The sequence below is a fragment of the Sparus aurata genome, chromosome 23, assembly GCF_900880675.1.
Source record: "Sparus aurata chromosome 23, fSpaAur1.1, whole genome shotgun sequence".
Classification (NCBI taxonomy): domain Eukaryota; kingdom Metazoa; phylum Chordata; class Actinopteri; order Spariformes; family Sparidae; genus Sparus; species Sparus aurata.
In genome coordinates this window covers 648,281-669,559 of record NC_044209.1, presented here as the reverse complement: position 1 = coordinate 669,559, position 21,279 = coordinate 648,281, and the positions used below count along the sequence as shown (strand labels likewise).

Genomic DNA, 21,279 nt, shown 5'->3' with positions numbered 1-21,279 from the left:
TCCATGTTTGGGACTACCTACCTTTGTGAGCAGGTTTTCTCAGTAATGAACATTAATAAAACGAAGCTGCGCTCAAAGCTCACACATAAGCACTTAAATGAGATTCTGAAAGTGGCTGCTACTCAGGACATGATGCCTGATATTAATGCACTTGTGCAGGCTAAAAGATGCCAAGTTTCAGGGGCAAATACTGAGCAAGACTAAATCTTATGGAATGCTCCTGTCAACATTGCACTATAAAAATAAACAGCTGTGAATATTTGCTGTTGTAATTGCTGTGAAAGTCAGTGCTAGTCAGTAACAGATTTACAACAGAAGAGCTTTGTTGAGTAAAAAATTATTTCTTATGCATGCCATATATGTAATGTATGTTGTATGTTTTTTTACATGCATACATGTTATGCATTAACAAGGAAGGGGACAAATTTACTTTATCAAATGTCTGTTTAAAACAGCTGCCACTTAAGATTTCAAGTGTGTGGAGTCAGTTCATGTGTTCAGAATTGCTTCCCAGATGTGGAAAATGGATTTTAAATCATTTATAAATTTTGACGTGTTTGATGTATTTTAACATGCAGGACAGTGTTTAAACTTCCACAAAACTGTCAATAAATGTTTTGCAACATTGTACAATCACTGTGATCAGTTTCTATGCATAATGCACTTAAATAAATGTTAAACTGGGTGAAAGTGTTGTTGAAATTGCACATACTTTTCTTAAAAACTCTTAGGTTGTTCATAATATATTTAGTAAAAGGACAATTCATTGCATATAAAGATTTTTATAATTTACTTCTTCTTCTTTGCACTTTTTTCTTGCATACAAAGAAAAAAGTGGACTTGTTGTTAGTTCTATGTAATTTTGGAATGAGTGTACTGGTCTGGCCCCCTTGAGATCCGATTAAGTTGTATGCGGCCCCCAGACCAGGATGAGTTTGACACCCCTGAGCTAGAGCATATTTGTCTTAACATTAGTCTATCACCACAGATGTCCTTCACTCTCATTGGAGTGTATAGACCTCCATCTGCAAAAACTATCTTTTTGAAAAACTTGAAACTGTGCTAAAGGAATGCAGCTCAGGGCAGGAAATACTAATAATGGGGGACTTCAATGTTAATTTGGAGGACAAAGGTACCAGTAAGGCAATGCAATAGATCTCAAATAAATTTGATCTCACACAACAAATTAAAGGGCCCACAAAAATAACCTCGAATTGACTTGATATTCACCAACAAACCTGAAAGGGTGACAAAATTCTTCAATATGGTCACTGGTCTGTCTGACCATAACCTTACCCTTATAGCCAGAAAGCTCACTAAATCTCGCTTCCACTTGAAACCCAACACCAAATCTAGCCAATTAAGAATACCCAGGCGTGATATTGATGATTTTGACAGGGAAATTAAAAATATTAACTGGAACCAAATCCTAGCTGGTGCAGATGTGGATACTGACACAAATGTCCTCATGTCCATAATCCAAAACATTACAAAACGATTCCTCAAGATATTTATTTAAATTTTAAATTTAAATTTAAAGGGAATAAAAGATACACCCTCCCCTGGATTTCCAGTGATATAAGGAAGTTAATGAAGGAGAGAGATAATGCCCTGAAGCACTCTCTGAAGTCCAAGTCACCGACTGACAGGCATATATTTGTGTCCATAAGAAACAAAGTAATAAAGGAAATCAGAGCAGCTAAATCTAACTTCTTTGTTGATCTCATACATGACGCTAAGGTAAATCATAAACAAATCTGGGACTGTCTACATCAACTAACAGGGAAAGGACATAATAAAGTAACAAAGCAGATGGAGATCAAGGACTGGATTCTATGTTTTTAAAGAAACTTGCTGCCTCTTTCACAGGGCCAGTTACTATAAAATATTAACACATCCTTTAAGGAGGGAAAATTCCCAAAGGACTGGAAGTCAGCCATTGTTGTGCCAGTCTATAAATCAGGGGACACAACTGATATAAATATCATAAATTAATATTTTACCAGTCATCACTCCACTGAGACAGCAAATTGCTTTTTTGTGGAAAACATCAAATCAAAAATGGACAAAGGAGGCGTAGTTGGAGCAATTTTCTTAGATTTTAAAAAAGCTTTCAACACTGTCATTCATTTTATACTCATTCACAAAATGCCTTATTTTAATTTCTCAACCAGCGTAATTGACTGGATGAGATCATATCTGTCAAATAGAGTGCAGTGTGTAAGGGTTAGTGGTGAGACATCTCCACCCCTGAGGAACGAACTGGGTGTGCCCCAGGGATCTGTCCTGGGCCCTATTCTTTTCAGCCTTTATTACATGACCTGCCATGAGTCTGCACTGGATGTGAGGTTCAAATGTATGCTGATGATACAGTAATTTATGTCCATGCACAAATCAAAGCACAAGCTGCTGCCAAACTCAGTGATACAATGGTACGTGTACATAAATGGCTTGCTTACTCACAGTTGTATCTCAATGTAAAGAAGACCGTCTGTATGTTTTTTAGCAAGACTAACACTGTAGCTCACTGTGAACCCAAGGTCTATGTGTCTGGGGAGGTCATTCAAACAGTTACACATTTTAAATATTTAGGTATTATCCTTGACTCTACTCTATCCTTCAAAAACCAAGTGAGAAAGGTAATGCAAATAACCAAATACAATCTAGCCAACTTTAGATATAAGGAACTGCTTGACAACCCCTGTAGCAAAGCTCTACATGAATGCTATGATCATTCCCAACTTAACATATTGTATGACGAGCTGGACCCAGGTGAATAGCACAACACTAAGACCTATCTTATCACTTCACAAACAACAGCTTAACGTTTTGGACAGAAAACCCAAGCTTTACCAACACTTACACATGCCTAATTTTTAAGATTATCAATGGCAAGGCTCCCCCAACACTCTGCACTTTTATACAGCAGAAACAACGCAACAACAAAACCACAAGGTCTGCTTTAAGAGGGGAATGTGTAGTCCCTATTAGGTCCAGCTCCTTTGGTCAATTATTTTTCTCTGTAAGAGCATCTAAATTATGGAACCAATTGCCAGTGGAGATTAGAAATTGCACCTCCCATCATACATTCACCCACCGTCTTAAAGACTGGCTTTTAAGCAATCAAAATTGTGAACATCTTTGCTAGTATTTAATCTGAATGCATGTTTGTTGCTATGTATTATTGTAGCTGTCCTGTAACCCATGGTGGTTTGTATGAATGGATGAATCATTATATGTTTTAATGTTTTAATGGAGCCAGTCTCTTGGCATCATGTTATGTTATTATCTGTTGCTGTGTGTACTCTTTTATATGTCTTTTTTTTATTTTCTTTTTTTTGCCACCCTGCGCCTAGCTTAACATTTTGCCAAAGGACTACAGTTGAAAATTAGCCAGCTGGCTAAAACTAGCACATTTACAGAAATGTCGATTAATGTGCACTGTCCCTTAAAAAAATAAAATAAATGAAAATTAAATGAGATGGAAATATTATGGCACAAGTGTGTGTGTGTGTGTGTGTGTTTGTGTGTGTGTAACACACCACAGGGCTCTCCATGATGCCTTTTAGGTAGATAAGGTCCAGGTCATTGGCCGTGGTGGAGCTGGTGGTGCTGTCACTCATCGCGTCCAACACCTGGGGTGCTATAACACACAAACCAATACAGACACACACACAGAAGAGGGACAATGGGATGATAAGAAGGAGAAACAAGGAATTCAACCTTTATGGCTGTAACTACAGGACAGCTTCAAATTAATACATTTAACTTTTTGGCTTTGTTTATACTATTTGATGACCTCTGTTCAGAATGGGGGAAATTCTCATGTTGATGAAGGCTGTATTACATGTAAAAAAAATACTGTCATGAGTTTAAGCTAAGGTTTCTGTGTTTAAAATTGTATGCAAATATAGCATCTTCCACAGACCTTTTTATTTATAGAAAACTTCAATCTTCAAAACGGTCCCAGTGTAAAATCGTGAGTGTCTGTGAAATTAGATGGGTAAAAGTGGAGTGCAATGTCATGTACGATTTGCTACTATGTCTTTTTTTACCCTGCCACTGAGATTTTTTTAAAAGCCTACACAAAGGGACTTTAACTAGATCAACTCATTCTGTCGAAGTTTGTCAAAAGTAAGAGATGCAATGATACCAAAAACTTGGTACGTGATTGTCACACTATATAGCCCATGGTATGTTTACCACAATATATATTTATCACAATATCTGAAAAGAAATGGAATTTGGTATATCGTTACATCCCTAGCCCTAGTCCCTAGTCACTCAATGTAACATCATCTCACTTAAAGCTCACCAAAACTCATAACCAAACAAATGGTGTGAAGGCCGATCATGAAGAGGAACAAAAAGCATAGTAAATAATTATATGGCGATAGAAGCGGGGTGGATGGTGTCTGGTCTCACCAGGCTCTGTCCTGGTGGAGGCCACAGGCATGGTAGAGCTTCAGTCAATCTGAGAGAGAGAAGGGGGGGGTTAAGAAGATAGTCCATCTTTTAGAGCGAATCCAAAAAACAGGAGAGTGGAAAGTGAGGTTTTTAGTTTTAGCTGCTAAATACTGTAGGTGACATTTTGATATACACAGTTTTCAAACTATATTGAACATGTTGAATCAACACTCCTCCATTAACATGCAGTTCTAGATTAAGATTGGGCTGATGAACCATAGGATGCTGTAAGGCCAAAGTTGTTGACTGTTTTGACATCTGAGAGAGATAATAAAAAGAAAGAAGTCATCGCTTGTCACTGCGATGCACAATAAGTCTCAATGTTTCATTCATCATTTTCTTTTCTTCACAGCTGGGCCAATCCAAGATGCTTGGATATATTGGTGGCCACAGTGTTATTTTTCAGCAGGACGCTGTTAGTGTGTTTCTTTTAAGACATATTTTATTCTTAGCTAGCATCTGCAGTATAGCTAGCTAGCTAAGTTTAAAGCTTCAGAGGCTGTACACAGAGTTAAAGACATAAGCGGACATCCTTGCAGAGACAAAGACACTTTTAAACCTGGCACAGAAATGATGTAAGACGCTTGCCTAGAAGGGATGTGAGAGTGGATTGGCCTGCAGTTTTTACTGGTGATGGAAGCCAAAAGTTTTACATTGTCAATTATCATTTTTTTATATAATTTATTGTGGTGGTTCACTGTGGACATTGCCATATGCCCAACTACAATCCATCCATTATCTCTAAAAGTGTATCTTTTGCAGAGTCGCTGAAAAGATGTTTCTCACTGCAAACGACTATACAATATTTAGAATTACATCTGGATCACATGCACGCACACACACGCACCCACCCACCCACACACACACACACACACACACACACACACACTGATGCTTATGCTAGAGTAGGCATTACACATCACCACAAGCTGCAAAAGAGCGGAAGAGAGGATGATGTTAAAAGCTAAGCTTGAGAAGAGCAAAAGAGGACAAAAAAAATCTAAAAACCAAGCTAACTAGTAGGGGTGGGAATCTCTTGGCACCTCACAATTTGATTCCGATTCTGAGGTCAACGATTCGATTCTAAACTGATTATCGATGTGTCTCGACGCATCTCGACACAACAATTTTTTTTGTGTACATTTCCATGCATGATTTAAAAAAATAATGATATTGATTAAATCTGAGTTTGCTAATCACTTCCAACCTTTGGTGATGATCATTAAAAAAATCAACAGATTAATTACCTTTTCTAATATCTTATTAAAGAAAAGGCTTTTCTTTGTCACAAATAGTATAACTTAAAATAAAAAATGCTTTCAATGTAATAATCAATGCAGCTCGCATTTCAACACATTATGTACATGTCAGCTCTCAAACTAAAACATGGCTACTTACCTACACGCTTTCATCAAAGTGTCCAAAAATTCTGTTTAAGTTTCACTGCAGCGCATCAGTATGGCTGTGTCAGTGAAGTAACGCCGAGATGGTATTTTGTATCTTGGCTCTAGAGTGAACACCATTGTCCAAAAAACCCACGTTCTCCACAACTGAATACCGTCTTAAATCCAATGCAATAAAACCTGCAATGGATTTGGTAATCCGCTTCACTGTCTCAGAGTTAGGTTGAAGGTGTGCCACTGCCTGCTTGATCGTTTTCTGGCTGGCATCTGCAACAGGTCGCTGCTTCTTTCCCAACTCTGGGTGGTATCGCGCAAGGTGGTTTCTCAAATTAGTTGTGTTGCCAAAGTATTTAAGTTCAGTTTCACACACCTCATAAACTGTGTAGGTCTTGTCAATTCTCCCTCGACTTCATAGAACCATTTTCAAAAAATGTATTTTATGTGTTTTAATTTAGAGTAATTTGATGACACCAGTCAAAAATGTCCTACTGGATAATGTTCATTGTAAGTCGCTTTGGACAAAAGCATCTGCTAAATTCCCTAAAGGTAAATGTAAATGTCAACTTCACACTCACGAACAAAGGGACCAAAGAAATACTTAGGAATCAGGAAAAAGACAGGACATCGACAAGAGAACAGACTGTGGCCTTCTGAAGTTCCGGCTGGCTCATCTTAATGGCAGCCTTTGCCTCCCACCTTTAAGCTCCAACTTCCGACACCTGACTGGTAAGGAAAACAAATCACAATCACCACCTCTATCAACAGCAAACTTGATAATACTGACGCCCGATGCCACACACAATTGTTAAAATTCCCAGCCTTACAAAAACAAACTCATCAGATCCTTCCTATCATAAACCATACCTGTTTATCTTCTGGAGCATGCCAGGCTCGAGGCAATTTGAGAGGCTAACTAGCAGCAGCCAAGGCCCTGAACTGCCTTCCTCCACCAGGGAACTTTATCCCTTTAGCCAAGGATTACCCCGAAAAAAGAAAAAAAAGAATGCCTGAAAGGCTGAAAAACAACCCAACTGGACACCCACCTAGCTTAACTGATGAGCAGTCTTTAAATATTAAATATTAGGATAAAAATCTACTGATCTGATCTGCCTGCTAAATAAAGACTCTTTGAAAATACCAAACAATTAGCAATTATTGACAATTCACGCCTGGGCCCATGTTCCACTTTAAGGCCCACAATCACCCCTCATAGTAGTATAATATGGGAGGATTATACATTTCCTGAATTGTTACAGTCCTGTGAGTATTTCAGTGTTCGTTATTTGTGTCAGTGTTGTTCCTACATGTCACAATGCTATAAAAAAAGAGTACAGTTTAGGCGAAAATTGTGGAAAAATAGTTGTTGTTGACAGTTGGAAGAGCCCATGTGACCTTTGTATTTTTTAGACAGGCCCAAAACCTGTTTTAAATGAAAGCTATGAATCTACCCTTTATAATGCTACCAAACATGCCCTCATAAACGATGAGTAAAGCTCTGAAAAATGAGCATAAAGTAGGATATGCACGCACCTGGAGGCCTATTTATTGTACGGGGTGTTTAACTTCATGTGCTGATAACTGTCACAAAGCTACCACTTAGGATGGGTTATCATACCAAAATATCATCTATGGACATGTACCATTTAAAAAAATGTTACTAGGATTTGCCACCTTGAGTGGTACCAAAATCTGGTCTGGCCCATGGACTATTGTCGCCGCTCAAACACTTGCACATGTGTGTTTGGTGCGCATGCGTGTACAGCAGAGAATCAGCAGGCGCTTTTTGTAGCGCTCTGCAGCAGGCAAACTGAATGTTGCAGCAGGCGAACTAACTTCAGTTTTTAAATTCCGATTATTAACTTATCTGAATCGAGACATAATCATTCTAGAGAGAATTGCGATGCATGTGAATTTTTTCTCACCCCTACTAACTAGGTTATTTAGAGAATATTTGAGTTCCAGGCATACACTTATGAAAAAAATGCGTTGCACAATTCAGGGTAGGGCCTAAGAACAGGGTACAGAACCTAAACTCCTGGGTAGGGTGGCAACTTTTTCAACTTCTTTTGACTGCCCATCTGTCAGTTATTGTATTCATCAATCAGTTCTTTGGTCATTAAAATGAAAGAAAATAGTGAAAAGTCAGTGTGCCCTAGAGCTCAAGATGACATTCTCAGTCATATAGGTGGAAATAAACCAGAAAATAATCACCCTAAACCCCAATCTCAGGCCAGGTCCACATGTACCAAAACGGATCCATTGTAAACGACTAAACACGCTGTAGTTCATATTCCAGGTTCATATTCCAGGTGGTGCTTAAATTCACCAAAAATGGAGAAGAAGAGACGGAGCATGCGCATAAAATTTGCACACTGTAAACAAACAGACAGTAGAAGGAGAAACCGAACACAACAAGAAGAAGACGAATATGGCTTGTCGGTTGTCCATAATCTTTTTGTCTGTCTCTGGTGATCAGCTGAATTTCCGTTTTTACCAGTGGCTGTGCTTCCAGTATCCCAGCTTTCAGCACCCCTGCAGCAAACAGCCTTGCCCTGCGTTAGGTCGCAATTCAAATCAGTATCGATTCGATTCAATATTGACTTAAATGCTTCGATATCGATTCAGTAATAAGTAGTAATAAACAAATAATTCATTAGAGTACCTGTTGATAATTTATTTAATTAAAAAAAGTCATCTTAAATCATAAATCTTTCCTCTAGGAAGTTCTAGTTCGAATTGAAATGTAAACAAAGGTACTCGATATGTTTAGTTATAAAATAGTGCAAACATAGTTAAGCTGAGAAAGTGCCATTGTTTCTGGGACTGCATGGTACATTTTTGTCTGACATAAACATAGACATGACCGCCGTCCCTCCGCCCTCCGGCGAGACACGAGGGGGTAAAACGTTGACACTGACCCCCCCTCTCTCCCCGGAAGAGAGTGCATCCCGCGGGCGCACAATGCAGCAGCCAGACCGGCTGCGCTGGGAGTTTACAGTCTCCGAAAGAGCGGTGCGTCAGACATCGGCTACCCGCCTCCGCAGCTCCGACGGTGTTTCCGCGGCGCATCACCCTCCGACCCTCGAGCGAGGTCGCGGGCAAAACGCTTCCAGCTGCTGGAGGCGGGGACCGAGAGGTCCGGCGAGGGACAGCAGGTGGTCGCTTGTCTGACTTGATTCAGAGGATTTTATGAATCGATATTGAATTGGGAAAAAATATATAGCAATGCATTGATGAATCGATATTTTTACCCACCCCTAGTACCAACCAGGCATGACACCATCTAATGGTGGGTCCTTTAAAATATATTTTACTCACTATGTTTTTCTCGAAGCTCCTAGTTGAACTACTCGGGGAAGATATTTTGGAATCCCCTCCTGAGCTCGACCGAGCGCACAGGACGCTGGCGGTACGCGGTACGAAGAAGAGGTTCTCCTCCCCAGAAGAGGCCGCGGCGTTCGCTTCAAGCTACAAACAGAGCCCGAGGCCTAGCTAGCTTAGCCGGCTAGGCTGGGCCGGGTTGAGTTGTTGAGTTATGGGTTCAGAGATGACACTTTGAGGTAAGATGCTTCAGGAAGGGAAGTTTGAGCAAGTTCGTTGCATTGCTAAGAGCTTAGGGGGATATCGGAAGGGATGTGAGCAGGAGACCAGGTCTCCTCACAGATGGGGTGGGGGGTTTAGGGAATGGGGTGGTAAAGAGACCTGTCCTTTTTGCTTTGTACTGACACGTTGCACTGTTTTTTGGTTTAAGATTTTGATATCTTTTTTTATGATTTCACCCATCTTCTGCTGCTTGCGTCTCAGATTCGACCTGATTCTTTTTTCACCATCTGCTACAACATGTCTGGCTTACTAAATGGAGGGTCCACCGGTGGGCAGATGGTAAGGTTCACCTCTTTAAACACGGGGGGCTTGAATGCCACATTAAAACGAACCAAGATTATGACTTATATCAAAAACCTGAATGCTGATGTGATATTTCTTCAGGAGACGCACCTGCTAAGATCTGAACATGCAAAGTTGAGCTGTCCATGGATAGGACAAATTTTTCACTCTCAATTCAATTGTAAAACAAGAGGCACAGCCATATTAATCAGGAAAAACGTTCAGTTCACCCCCAGTAATGTGGCATCAATCTACGCCCCTAATTGGGATGATCACAGCTTTTTCAATTCAGTAATATCTCTAATTCCAAACCTGGACTCCCATTCACTGATTCTTGGTGGGGATTTGAATTGTGTCATCGACCCGGTTCTTGACAGATCGAGCCCACGAAATATCCCGTCCTCAAAGATATCACAGACCTTGTCCACCCTCATGGACCAGTTTGGCTATATCGACCCCTGGAGATTTACATACCCAGCTTCCCGCCAATATTCTTTTTTCTCGCATGCCCATCGCTCTTTCTCTCGTATTGATTACTTCCTAGTGGATAAAAATCTCATCTCCTCACTTATTTCTGTGCAATATTTACCCATATCAGTTTCAGATGACTCAGTCGTAGTTCTAGATCTTTGTTTTGACCTAAAGCCCAAACATTTCAGGTTTTGGCGTCTCGACCCTCTTTTACTTAGAGAAGAAAAATTCTGTAAATATGTTGTTGACTCTGTCAAAGTCTTCTGTGACACCAACAAAAATAAAGAGACCTCCCCATCATTGCTATGGGATACCCTGAAGGCATTTCTCAGAGGCAAGATAATTTCATATACATCCTATGTTAATAAACAATGCAGACTGTGTAAGGAAGAATTAGAAAAGCTAATTGCAGACCTGGACAGATCGCTAGCTGTTACAAATACTCCGGACTTGTATAAAGAGAGACTCAGACTTAAGACGGAACTTGACTTACTCCTCACAACAGAAGCTGAACGACTGCTTCTCCGATCATACGGATCGTTATATGAACATGAATACATGAATATGAATACACAGCGCTCCGATCCTTTCCCTCTCTTCCGTGGCACACGCCAAGGGTGCCCCCTCTCTCCTCTGCTGTTCACGCTCGCTATTGAGCCGTTGTCCATTGCATTGAAATCAGAAAGAGGATTCAAAGGAATAAGGAGACATGGAGAGGAGCATAGGTCTCGTTATATGTCGATGACCTACTAATGTATATAAGCGATCCTCTGTCAAGCCTCCCACCTATTCTCTCAACCCTGGATTCATTCAGCGTATTCTCCGGATATGAATTGAACGTCTCCAAAAGTGAATGTTTCCCAATAAATCAATTGGCTACAGAAATTCCAACTCACCTCATACCATACTAGACCACTGTAGTGGGCATAAAATACCTGGGTATAATGGTCACACGAACTATGCGCACACTGAAAGAACAGAACTTTTCGGTACTGACGGCAGCAGTCAAACAGGACCTTCAAAAATGGAACCGGTTACCACTGTCTCTTGCGGGTAGAGTGCAAACAGTAAAAATGAATATCTTACCAAGGTACCTTTACCTCTTTCAATGCCTACCAATCTACCTCCCTCGTTCATTTTTTAAGATTATTAACGGCATTATATCCACGTTCATTTGGGCATGTAAAAGGGCCAGAGCAAATAAATTCTTGCTCCAGAGGAACAGATCATTGGGTGGGCTGGGATTGCCTGACCTTCCGGGGTACTATTGGGCGGCCAACGCACAAAAGAATTTACTCTGGTTCACCTCTCCTCGACATACCTGGTGCCAGTTGGAGGCGAATTCATGTACCACGTCTCTCCAGGCGCTAGTATGTAGCACCCTCCCTCTCTCTCTAGTAAATTTCACATCCAACCCCATTGTAACTAATACATTAAAAATTTGGACCCAAATTAGGAAGCGGTTTGGATGGTTCTCCCCTCCGCAAACTACACCTCTTTGTAATAACCACTTATTTGTGCCACCTAGGATCGACTCGCGCTTTGCAGTTCTGGAAGGGAAGGGCCTGAGATGCCTGGGTGATCTGTACATAGACGGTCTGTTCGCCAGCTTCAACCAATTACGCTCAGCCTTTGGGCTAGGCAATACAGACTTTTTTCGCTTCTTCCAACTTCATGACTTTGCACTAACCCACTCTCCTCAGTTTCCCCAAGTCCCACCCCTCAATGATATAGATTTGGTACTCCAGGCTAAATCTTTGCCCAAGGGTCATGTCTCATTCCTTTATGATCTTTTATCACCAACAAATGATTCAGCTGTAAATAAGAGCAGGGCCGACTGGGAAGCCGAACTCCAGATAAGCATTTCTGATGCTCTATGGAAAAAAGCGATGGAAGCCGTCAACTCTTCCTCTAGCTGTGCCAGACTGTCTCTTATCCAATTTAAAGTACTCTTTAGACTACACTATAGCAGAGACAAACTCTTTAAACTCTATCCAGACAGGACTACTGAAGCTTGTGACAGATGCTCTCAGACGCCCTGCAACCTGACACACATGTTCTGGACATGCTCTAAATTGTCTAACTATTGGAATTTATTTTCTAAGTCTATCTCTGACACTTTGGGTATACCTATTAACCCCTCGCCACAGATAGCCATTTTTGGGGTGCCTCCTGATGAACTAGCAACCTCATCTTTACAGAGAAATGTTATTGCCTTTGCATCCTTGATGGCGCGCCGGAAAATTCTCCTTTTATGGAAATCCTCCCAGCCACCTTCCTTTAAATCCTGGCTACATGATTTACTATTTCTGTTGAAATTGGAGAAGGTCAAATTTAGCCTTAGAGGCTGTCCTGAGAAGTTTTACATGCACTGGAAGCCATTGCTGGACTATGTTGATAAACTTCCTGCTACTGAAACATCCCCCTGATCCTTCACCCACACTTTGCCCGAATCTGCCGACCCCGTCCTCTTGGATATGACCCCCTTGAATCAGACAGGCCCAAAATAAGGGGCTGATTGGTCGGATATGTAGAGATGCAGGCAGCAAACAACCTATGGTACACCTCTTATGTGTGTGTGTGTGTGTGTATGTGTGCATATGTATGTGCGTGTGTGAACATGCGTGTGGGCATGTATGTGGGTGTATATGTTTAATATATATATATATATATATATATATATATATATATATATATATATATATATATATATATATATATATATATATATATATATATATATATATATACATACATACATACACACATATATTTTAAATTTCATTATTCATTATTCGTCTTCTTTTTTATTCATTTTTTCACCTGTTTTTTTTATTTTTTTTTTATTTTATTATTTATTTATTTATTTATTTTTTTGATATTATTTATTCATTTTCATTAATTTAAATTTCATTCTTACTTTATTCTACTTATTATTTTGACTTATTTTTTTTCTTCCTGCAAGTACGCGTCGTCACTTAAACTGATCTGGATACATTATCCTGAGGATGTAATGATGTAAGTGTCTCTAGGGTGGGTGGAGTGGGTGTTGGGTTATACAGAAAAATGAAAATGTGACTCTCTCGGATAGGGCTGGGCGATATATCGATATAAAACTTATATCGATTTATTTTTTAAATGTGATATGGAATTAGACCATATCACATACATCGATATAGTTCAAATTTGCGCTGTGATCCTTGCTCCGGGCAAGCTGCTGACCCGGAGCTCTCTGCACTGCTCCCCCCGCCCCTCCTCCTTCATGCACAGAGAGAGGAGGGGCTGGAACAGACACTCCGGCACTCTTCAACAAACACTTTGGTGGCCGCCGTTGCCCCACACTTTGGCCTTGATACCCCGTGAAAAAATATCATCGCACGGCCACCGGTCAGCGTAGCGGGCTTGCCCTGAATTACAGCCACCTGAGTGCACAGTAGTCACTCACAGTAACTTCAGTGAGTTCGCAGTTCGCGCAGGTGGAGTCTCATCATCACGATGATCTCACGTGAAAGCCTCTCAAACAGCAGCAGCGTCTCAAAACAGAAGAACAAAACTTACAGCACAGCGAGCGAGCGCAGCCGGTTTTGACATGATACGTAACTGACGTATGTGGTAGGATTTAGTCCGGTAAAGTTGGAAATATATTCACAGATTCGAACTTCCCGGATCAATAACTCATAAGTGAAACCTTGTTAAAACACAACTGACGGCTCTTTCCTACCGTAGTACGGCAGACAACAGGCTACAACCGTATGTTAATCAAAACGAGCGTCTGGACATTAACTCTGGTCTGTATGGTCAGCCAGCTGTGAGACGAGGGCGCAGGGACCGTCTACAAAGTGCAACACTGAAAAGAGAAACTACAAAAAATATTCAATAACTTCACTATTATTCAGAGTGTAGTGCCACCAAAATCCTTCCACACATCAATGGTCTCCTGCTGGTTATTCTACAATTTTTTGGAAAAAATGTGCTTTGCCATAATTTGGGGGAATTTCTATTTGGGAGAAATATTCAGTAACACTAATATTCAGTGTAGTGTCACAAAACTCACCTCACTCTAACCCTACTTAAAAAAACTGTTTTGTAATGTAACATTAACTTGATATTGGTATTTAAAAAATGTTTTAATACATAATCCATGTCTTATTATAAATTAGGATGTTATGGTATCAGTCTGAAAGGTAAATCAACAAATTTTACTCAGTGGCCTTTGTGCCCCCGACAAAAAAAAAAAAGTGAAGGCCAAATGGACTTGCCCCTAAAATGACGAAATTCCCACCCACATGTCATATTTGGCTTTGATTTTGACTGAACATTTGCTCTCACTTTGCATAAAAATATCGGGATATATATCGCATATCGATATTCAGCCTAAATATATCGGGATATGACTATTAGTCCATATCGCCCAGCCCTACTCTCGGAATGTATTGTCTACTGCAACTGTGAATCAATAAAAATATTATTTAAAAAAAACAGTGTTCAAGTACTACTTGAACAAAGCTAGATGGACAAGAATTAACAAGCCAACAACCTTAACTCCAACAAAAGTCATAGCATCGCCCTGAAGAGGTGCATTTCACCGCAATTGTTGTGTTTTTATTGCAGCCGACTGAAGCTTGAGCTGACCTGCGACTCTGCAGTGTGGAGTGAAGTGAATGCAGTGAATTTAAGAACAAATCCCAATTTAGCTGATTTCTTGTCCACTGTGAAAGGGATATTACTGATCAAGTAAAAAGAACGATAGGGAAAAACATGTATTGGAGGAGAAACATACCCTCACAGAACACTGGCACACTTTGCAACAACTGAATGTCTGTTTACTCTGGATACCTCAAAATCACTCTCCTTCCTCGTCTTTTTTCCCTTGTCTATCAGCAGAGCTCTTTATCTTTTGAATTTTGCACAGTGATTCCAGTAAGTCCTGGGAAAAAATGCCTCTCCATGATTTGGTTGCGCTGTGCTTCCTTTGGCTGAATAGCACAGTAAAAGCATGGTTAATAGGGGACCAATCTATAAGTGGATGGATGCCGTCAATTTTGTTTCAGCCACTACACATCAGTATTTACTTCAGGATGATATGTTAAAGACAATAATTTGTTTTTTGACAGTTTTGTTTTGTTTTTTAACTATGACAAAAATATAATAGGAAAGTGAACTGTTCCTCATTGCCTATTAGTGGAACTGGACTTTTAATGCGAGCAACTGTTAATTCCCCCTTGGGGATCAATAAAGTATTTCTAATTCTGATTCTGATATCTTAACTGCAGACTTTGCTGTGATGTACGTGCTGCAGTACTGCTGTTAATGTTCCAGAGTAGTCGCCTACTGTGCAGTGTTTTATTCTATTAAATTACTTGTTTTGTGTGCATGTATATTATTATTGTATATTATTATTATTATTACTATTTTCTGATCATTTTGGAAATGTTGCAGCAAACAACTAACAGCTGACGAGGACGAAGTAAGTAAACAAATGAGCAACTCACTGCTTGTGAAAACGATGTGCAGAATATTTTGGACAGAAATGGACCAAAAGAAAGAATAAATACAAAGAACAGCCAACAATTACTGATCTCACACTGCTGTGAACTCCATCTGCTACCCACTGCCTCCCTCCTCCACCTCACCTCCCTCCTCCTCCTCTCAGCTCCCCCCACTCTCCCATTATCACCCTCTCTACCCTATTGTTTTCCCTTGCTCAGATGCCCCTTGCTGTTCCCTCCCTCCTCTCCTCCCTTCCATTACTGCCTTATTTACCACCCCCCTTCTACATCTATACCCCTCCTTCTGTCTCCCATCATCCATCCATCTGCTCAGTTGTACCAAAATGTAAAGAAAAAAAGTGGATACCATGAAATATAGCTTTTCATACCATTGCCCAGTGATGTTAACGTATCCATGCGCGCGTGTGTGTCTTAGTGCGCGCGCGCACGCGTTTCTGAGAGTAGAAGGTCCGTGGTGTCGGTTTGTTTGACGTCAGCTAAACTCCACCAGCAGTGTTGTGAGTGTGTTCAGTCTCTTCTCTTTATTAACCCTTTTTTAATGTTCTCATATGTACCACTGACGTTAATCAGGTGTGCCCCTCATCTGACACGCGCGCGCGCGCACACACACACACACACGCAGAGGGGTCTTCATTAGCCTCGGGGGGTCACATATAACAAAGCATATGGCCCACAAAGGCTGATGGAGAACCGACATGCTAACACAGAGAGACACTATGGCTAGCTTCAGTAGCACAGCGCCGCTGTACCCAACCTTTGATCGATTCCGTCGGCGAACGAACCTCAGCTGAATGTGAAAGAGGAGGGAGAAGCACACGATGCTCAACCGATATAATTGAACGTCCCTGTGCTCAACTGTAAGAGATGCGAATAAAGCCAGTGTGTCACTTGTAAGATAAATAAAAAGCCATTCGCCTACCTTTAACACAACGATGTCTGTGTGTCTATGTCTCGTGCGCTCCTTGTTGTCGTCTGGCTTCTTTGACGCGTCTGCGACAGCGTCAAGTCAACAGGAAACTGCACATAAATTCCGGGATATTTTCAAAGTAAAGCCCCACATATGTATTACGTTTCGATGAAAACGAATTTCAAATTGTAATTGTTGTCATTACTATACGATATGCCTTATGAAGTCGGTCAGTAGGGAGTAGGAGCTGAACAGGTGTTGTTGTACAAACGTGTAAAGTTAGCTTTGAAGGCAGATTCAGCATATTTCCAGTTTCTGAGACCTTGACACCTATCGATGCAGTACGCAGTATCATATTAAAGGACCAGTGCAATGGATTGTTGTATTTCCTCTGCATTTTCTTGAAACGGGCAATTTAAGTAACAGGAGCTGAAATTGTGGCAACTATAACACAGAAACTAAATTGAAGTGAAAGGAGTGAAAGCATTGGGATTACTGCAACCCCAAGAAATGTTAGAACAGTGAGGTGTCAAGTTGAGATCCTATTGAGCAGCAGGGGCGATTCTAGTGTCAGAGCATTAGGGGTGCTGAGCACCCAATGAGCCCCACTGCCACCACCCACCCTTTTTTCTCACAACAACCAAAAAAATGTCTATTGAAAAATAACTTAATCATTTTAACAACAATTCTTCGAACAGTGTTTCCCCTAGATTTTTTTTTATAGCAGCTGTGCTCTGAGTCTGTAACCTAGCAACACTAGCGGGGTCTGGGGGCATGCCCCCCAGGAAGAAAAATTTGAAAAATAACCCTTTAAATGGTGACTACTGGTGAGATTTTTGAAAAAAATTAATCATTTTCAGAATTTCAGAATCAGAATCTAAGACATGAGACAAAATAGTGTAGAAGTTGAAAATATGTTAACCTCTTAAGCATTAGAGAACTTTTTTTATCATTATTTTCTTTATTATTTTATATTTTTTATGGAAACAGAATCTGTTTCAGAGGTCAGTGGGCCATATGACATGGAAGATATTGAGAAAAAAAATCATAATTTCTGCATATTAATATTCATATAAAATAGAGGAAGCACTAAAGTACAATACAAAGGGCTGTGTCTCATTTCTCCAGTTTACTAAAATAATCTGCTGCTGGTTTGGAGACACTGGGTCACATGACATGGAAGATATTGAAAAAAACGGCAACTATTTTGTATGAATATATTTATGCTAAGTAATTTAATGAGGTCCCTAAATCAGTCTCCAGCGATTCAGCGTGAGGCTCTGGAGGTGAGCTGACCGTCCTCCTGCTGCTAACACTGGGTGAACCTCAGTAAAGTCACGGCTGGACCCGAGTGGATATCCACCGAATATCCAACCTGAAACTAACTTTACCCCGGTTCAATGAGTCGCCTGCTGCAGCCGACACATCAGTTAACCTCCCGCAATGATTGCAGGCTCTTTGACGGAGCTCTGCTTTGAATGAGTTAGTTGATTCTCAACACTACAACTAAACGGATTCTCTCTCTGTGTGTGTCGCTGGACGACGGTCGGGCTGCGGCCCCCATGTAGCCCTTTATACACAGCGTCTCCGCATTATCTCCGGAGCGGTGGTTAGCCAATTCTTCGCCGATGGTGATTCACACAGAGCGAAGCATCTCTGCCTTCACATGTGTAATTCACACAGAAAGCCAGCGCTGCGGCTCCTAAAGAGGCATGAAGGTACACGTCATGTTGATGACGTCGGTGTTTCCCAGGTGTTCCCCCTGTTAATCTAAACCCGCAGACAGTTTATAATCATATGGATGCTGTTATAATGTGTAGTGATTGAGATCCTGACCCACCAAACATCCTGGAAAGTGACGAAGTTACGTTTTTTCGCGCTAAATTACTTAATTATACATAATCACCATCAGTAAACAGGATGCTGTCTGACTCACTCACTCGCGGGGACGGAGGCTGTTTTCTGTGGGAAAGTTCCCTGAAGTCTCGGTCAGGAGAGCTGACGGTCGCGGTGATTTATTTTCATCACAAACACTCGGTGAGTTAAAGTTTTTTGCCGGTGACAGACGCTGTTTTTTGAGCAGAAATGTGAGGAAGAGTCAGTAGGACAGACAGGAGGACGGACGCTTCTCCACGTACAGCTGTGGTATTTGTTTTACTCATATAAGTTGCCAAAGACAGTTACAGTTACTACGTTACTTTTGTTCGGTCCTGTAACGTTGCTTTGTGGGACATTTCTCTGTTTTTAGTTACAGGCCCTGATACTACCTCCAGAGGTGGATCAGCGCCGGAGCGAAATTTCCCCCCTCTCTGCATCTGAACCTTTCACACAGACGAGCGTGCGGAGAATTGGCGCAGGATCCCCACATGCAAACGGCAGTGTGAAAACAAAAAGAGGCTCCTGACTGCAGACCCGCAGACCTCAATGTGGGCGGTGTAGTCAAATGTTGAAGAGTGGACGGGGTTAAACGTTTAACCCCGCCCACTCTTCAACATTTGACTACACCGTCACTGTGATGCTTCCTGTTCGGTCTCCTGTCTCCTTCCACGCTGGCTTCTCGAACCACAAGGTCCAAAAGACTGAAACCATCCGGGGCCCAGTGAAGGAAAAGAATGAAAGAAGAGGAAGAAGTGTAGAAGATACAGTAACGTCAATGTGATAAAGCGAATGAAATTAATAGTTTAATGATTGTTGTTGGAGCAGAGTGTGTAATATTTACTTCTTGCCGCTGGCTGAATTATGTTTATAATAACTATACAGGGCGCTAGTATCTGTTTGTGTCGTTTATTCCGCCATCTTGACATACACACCTCTCGCGGGAGTCTGTGACGTTACATGAGACTACAGTGTCCCGCAAGGGGCTGTCAGAATGTTACATCTCCCTTCTTAATAAAAAAATGATATTCATTTACTGAACACAACACTGTGCCTATACTAGGTCACGTCAACAACCTCATATTAATATGCCTTAATAAACACATGAAAGAGTCACAAGTTAACTTTGATCTCTCATAAGGCCATGAATCAACAGGCACGTGGAATATAAGGAGGTAGGAGCAGTTATATCAGTACACTTTCACGTGTCAGGTAAGAATGTTCTCCCTATATTTCCTCAACATTTCTTAACAGGTGTGCAACGAACATATAATGTTATGTTTAATGTACAACAGGTAAGTGATATGTTTTTTTTTTTTTAGGGCAGCGATCCGCCTTCACCCTTTACAATTCACAGGTCAAGGACTCGTCTTGGCCTGATTATGCGGCCAGATCTTGTTGTGTAGCCAGGCTGTTGTTGCTGTGGCTGGCTCTCGGGTTGTGTGTGGTTCTCAAGTTCAGGATGTGGGGGCTGTATGCGTCTGACATGTGTGTTTGTGTGCTGGGAAGTGTCAGCATGTAAGGGCAGTGCGTGGCTGGCATGTGTGTTTGTATTCTGGGTGCTGTTAGTGTGTGAAGTCTCTCTGCTTTCACGAAGGTGCCAGCGGTTCCGTCGGAGAGTCTGTCCATCTCTTGTTTGGATGTAGTAGCTCCTGTGTGTGTCTGCATGTTGTGTCACCGTTGCAGGTCTCCAGGATCCATCCTCCTGCCAGAAGCGGATGGGGGTGCCGACAGGTAGGTGAGACAGGGGCCTGGTGGTTCTGTTGTAATATGTCTGCTGACGGTGTTGGCAGGCCTCTCTTCTCTCATGAACAGCTGTCTGGGGTGCTACATGGGGCTGTAGCTGTTTCCCAGTCATTGGGAGGATGGAGCGCAGGCGTCGGCTCATGAGAAGCTGGGCAGGTGACTGCAGGTTGTCCACAGGGGTGTTCCTGTATTCAAGGAGAGCGAGGTAGAGGTCTTTGTTCTCAGCCATGGTTTTGTCGAGGATGCGTTTTGCCGTCTGGACAGTTCTTTCGGCGAGGCCGTTGCTCCGTGGATAACGTGGGCTCGTGGTGATGTGTGTGAAGTCCCAAGCATCGGCGAAGCGGCGGAACTCCTCGGAGCTGTAGCATGGACCGTTGTCGCTGATGACAGTCTCTGCGATGCCATGCCGGGCAAACGCAGACTTCAGTTTGCTGATTACTGCAGAGGATGTGCAGCTTCGGAGCCGCTCCATTTCGAAGAATCTACTGTAGTAATCTACGATGATGATGAAGTCCTGTGCATTCCATGTGAAGAGATCTGTACCCACCACCTGCCATGGTCTCTCTGGTATGCTGTGTGATGACAGGGGCTCTTTTGTGTTTGCCCTGCGTCTTTCTTGGCATATGTTGCATTGTTCTATTTCTGCTTCGATCTGCTTCCCCATTCCGGGCCAGAAGAGGAGATCTCGAGCTCTGTGTTTACTCTTCTCAATGCCCATGTGTCCTGTGTGTATGCGCTGGATCATGTTTTTTCTCAGTCTTTGAGGGACTATGATTTTTTCACCTTTAAAGAGAATTCCTTCAATTTCAGAGATTTCTTCTCTGTGGTTCCAGTATTCCTGGATATTGAGTGGGCATTTCCTCCTTTCGTCAGGCCATCCATCCTTTATGGCTCTATTGAGTGCAGTGAGCTGTGTGTCTTGTGCTGTCGCCTCTTTGATCTCCAGCAGTTTGTTATCGCTCACTGGGACGCTGCTGATGAGCGTGTGTACCTGTGCTTCCATGCTTTCTTTCAG

At 41.6% G+C, this 21,279-nt stretch overlaps 1 protein-coding gene across 3 annotated transcripts in view; it reads right to left on the bottom strand.

The window, feature by feature from the left end:
* Positions 1-16,785, bottom strand: part of LOC115575585 (MAGUK p55 subfamily member 2-like) — a 37,967-nt gene extending 21,182 nt beyond the window's left edge. Inside the window, exons 1-4 of one of the 3 annotated variants that reach the window (XM_030407780.1) lie at positions 16,656-16,727; positions 16,491-16,523; positions 4,426-4,474; positions 3,543-3,643 (exon numbers count right to left, since the gene is read on the bottom strand). In XM_030407780.1, the coding sequence (XP_030263640.1) occupies positions 3,543-3,643; positions 4,426-4,456 (132 nt within the window). In that variant the 5' untranslated portion in view covers positions 4,457-4,474; positions 16,491-16,523; positions 16,656-16,727. Of the gene's footprint in view, positions 1-3,542; positions 3,644-4,425; positions 4,475-16,490; positions 16,524-16,655 lie in introns of all 3 variants that reach the window. The other 2 variants (XM_030407779.1, XM_030407781.1) reach the window with 2 other exon arrangements.
* Between the last annotated feature and the right edge of the window lie 4,494 nt (positions 16,786-21,279).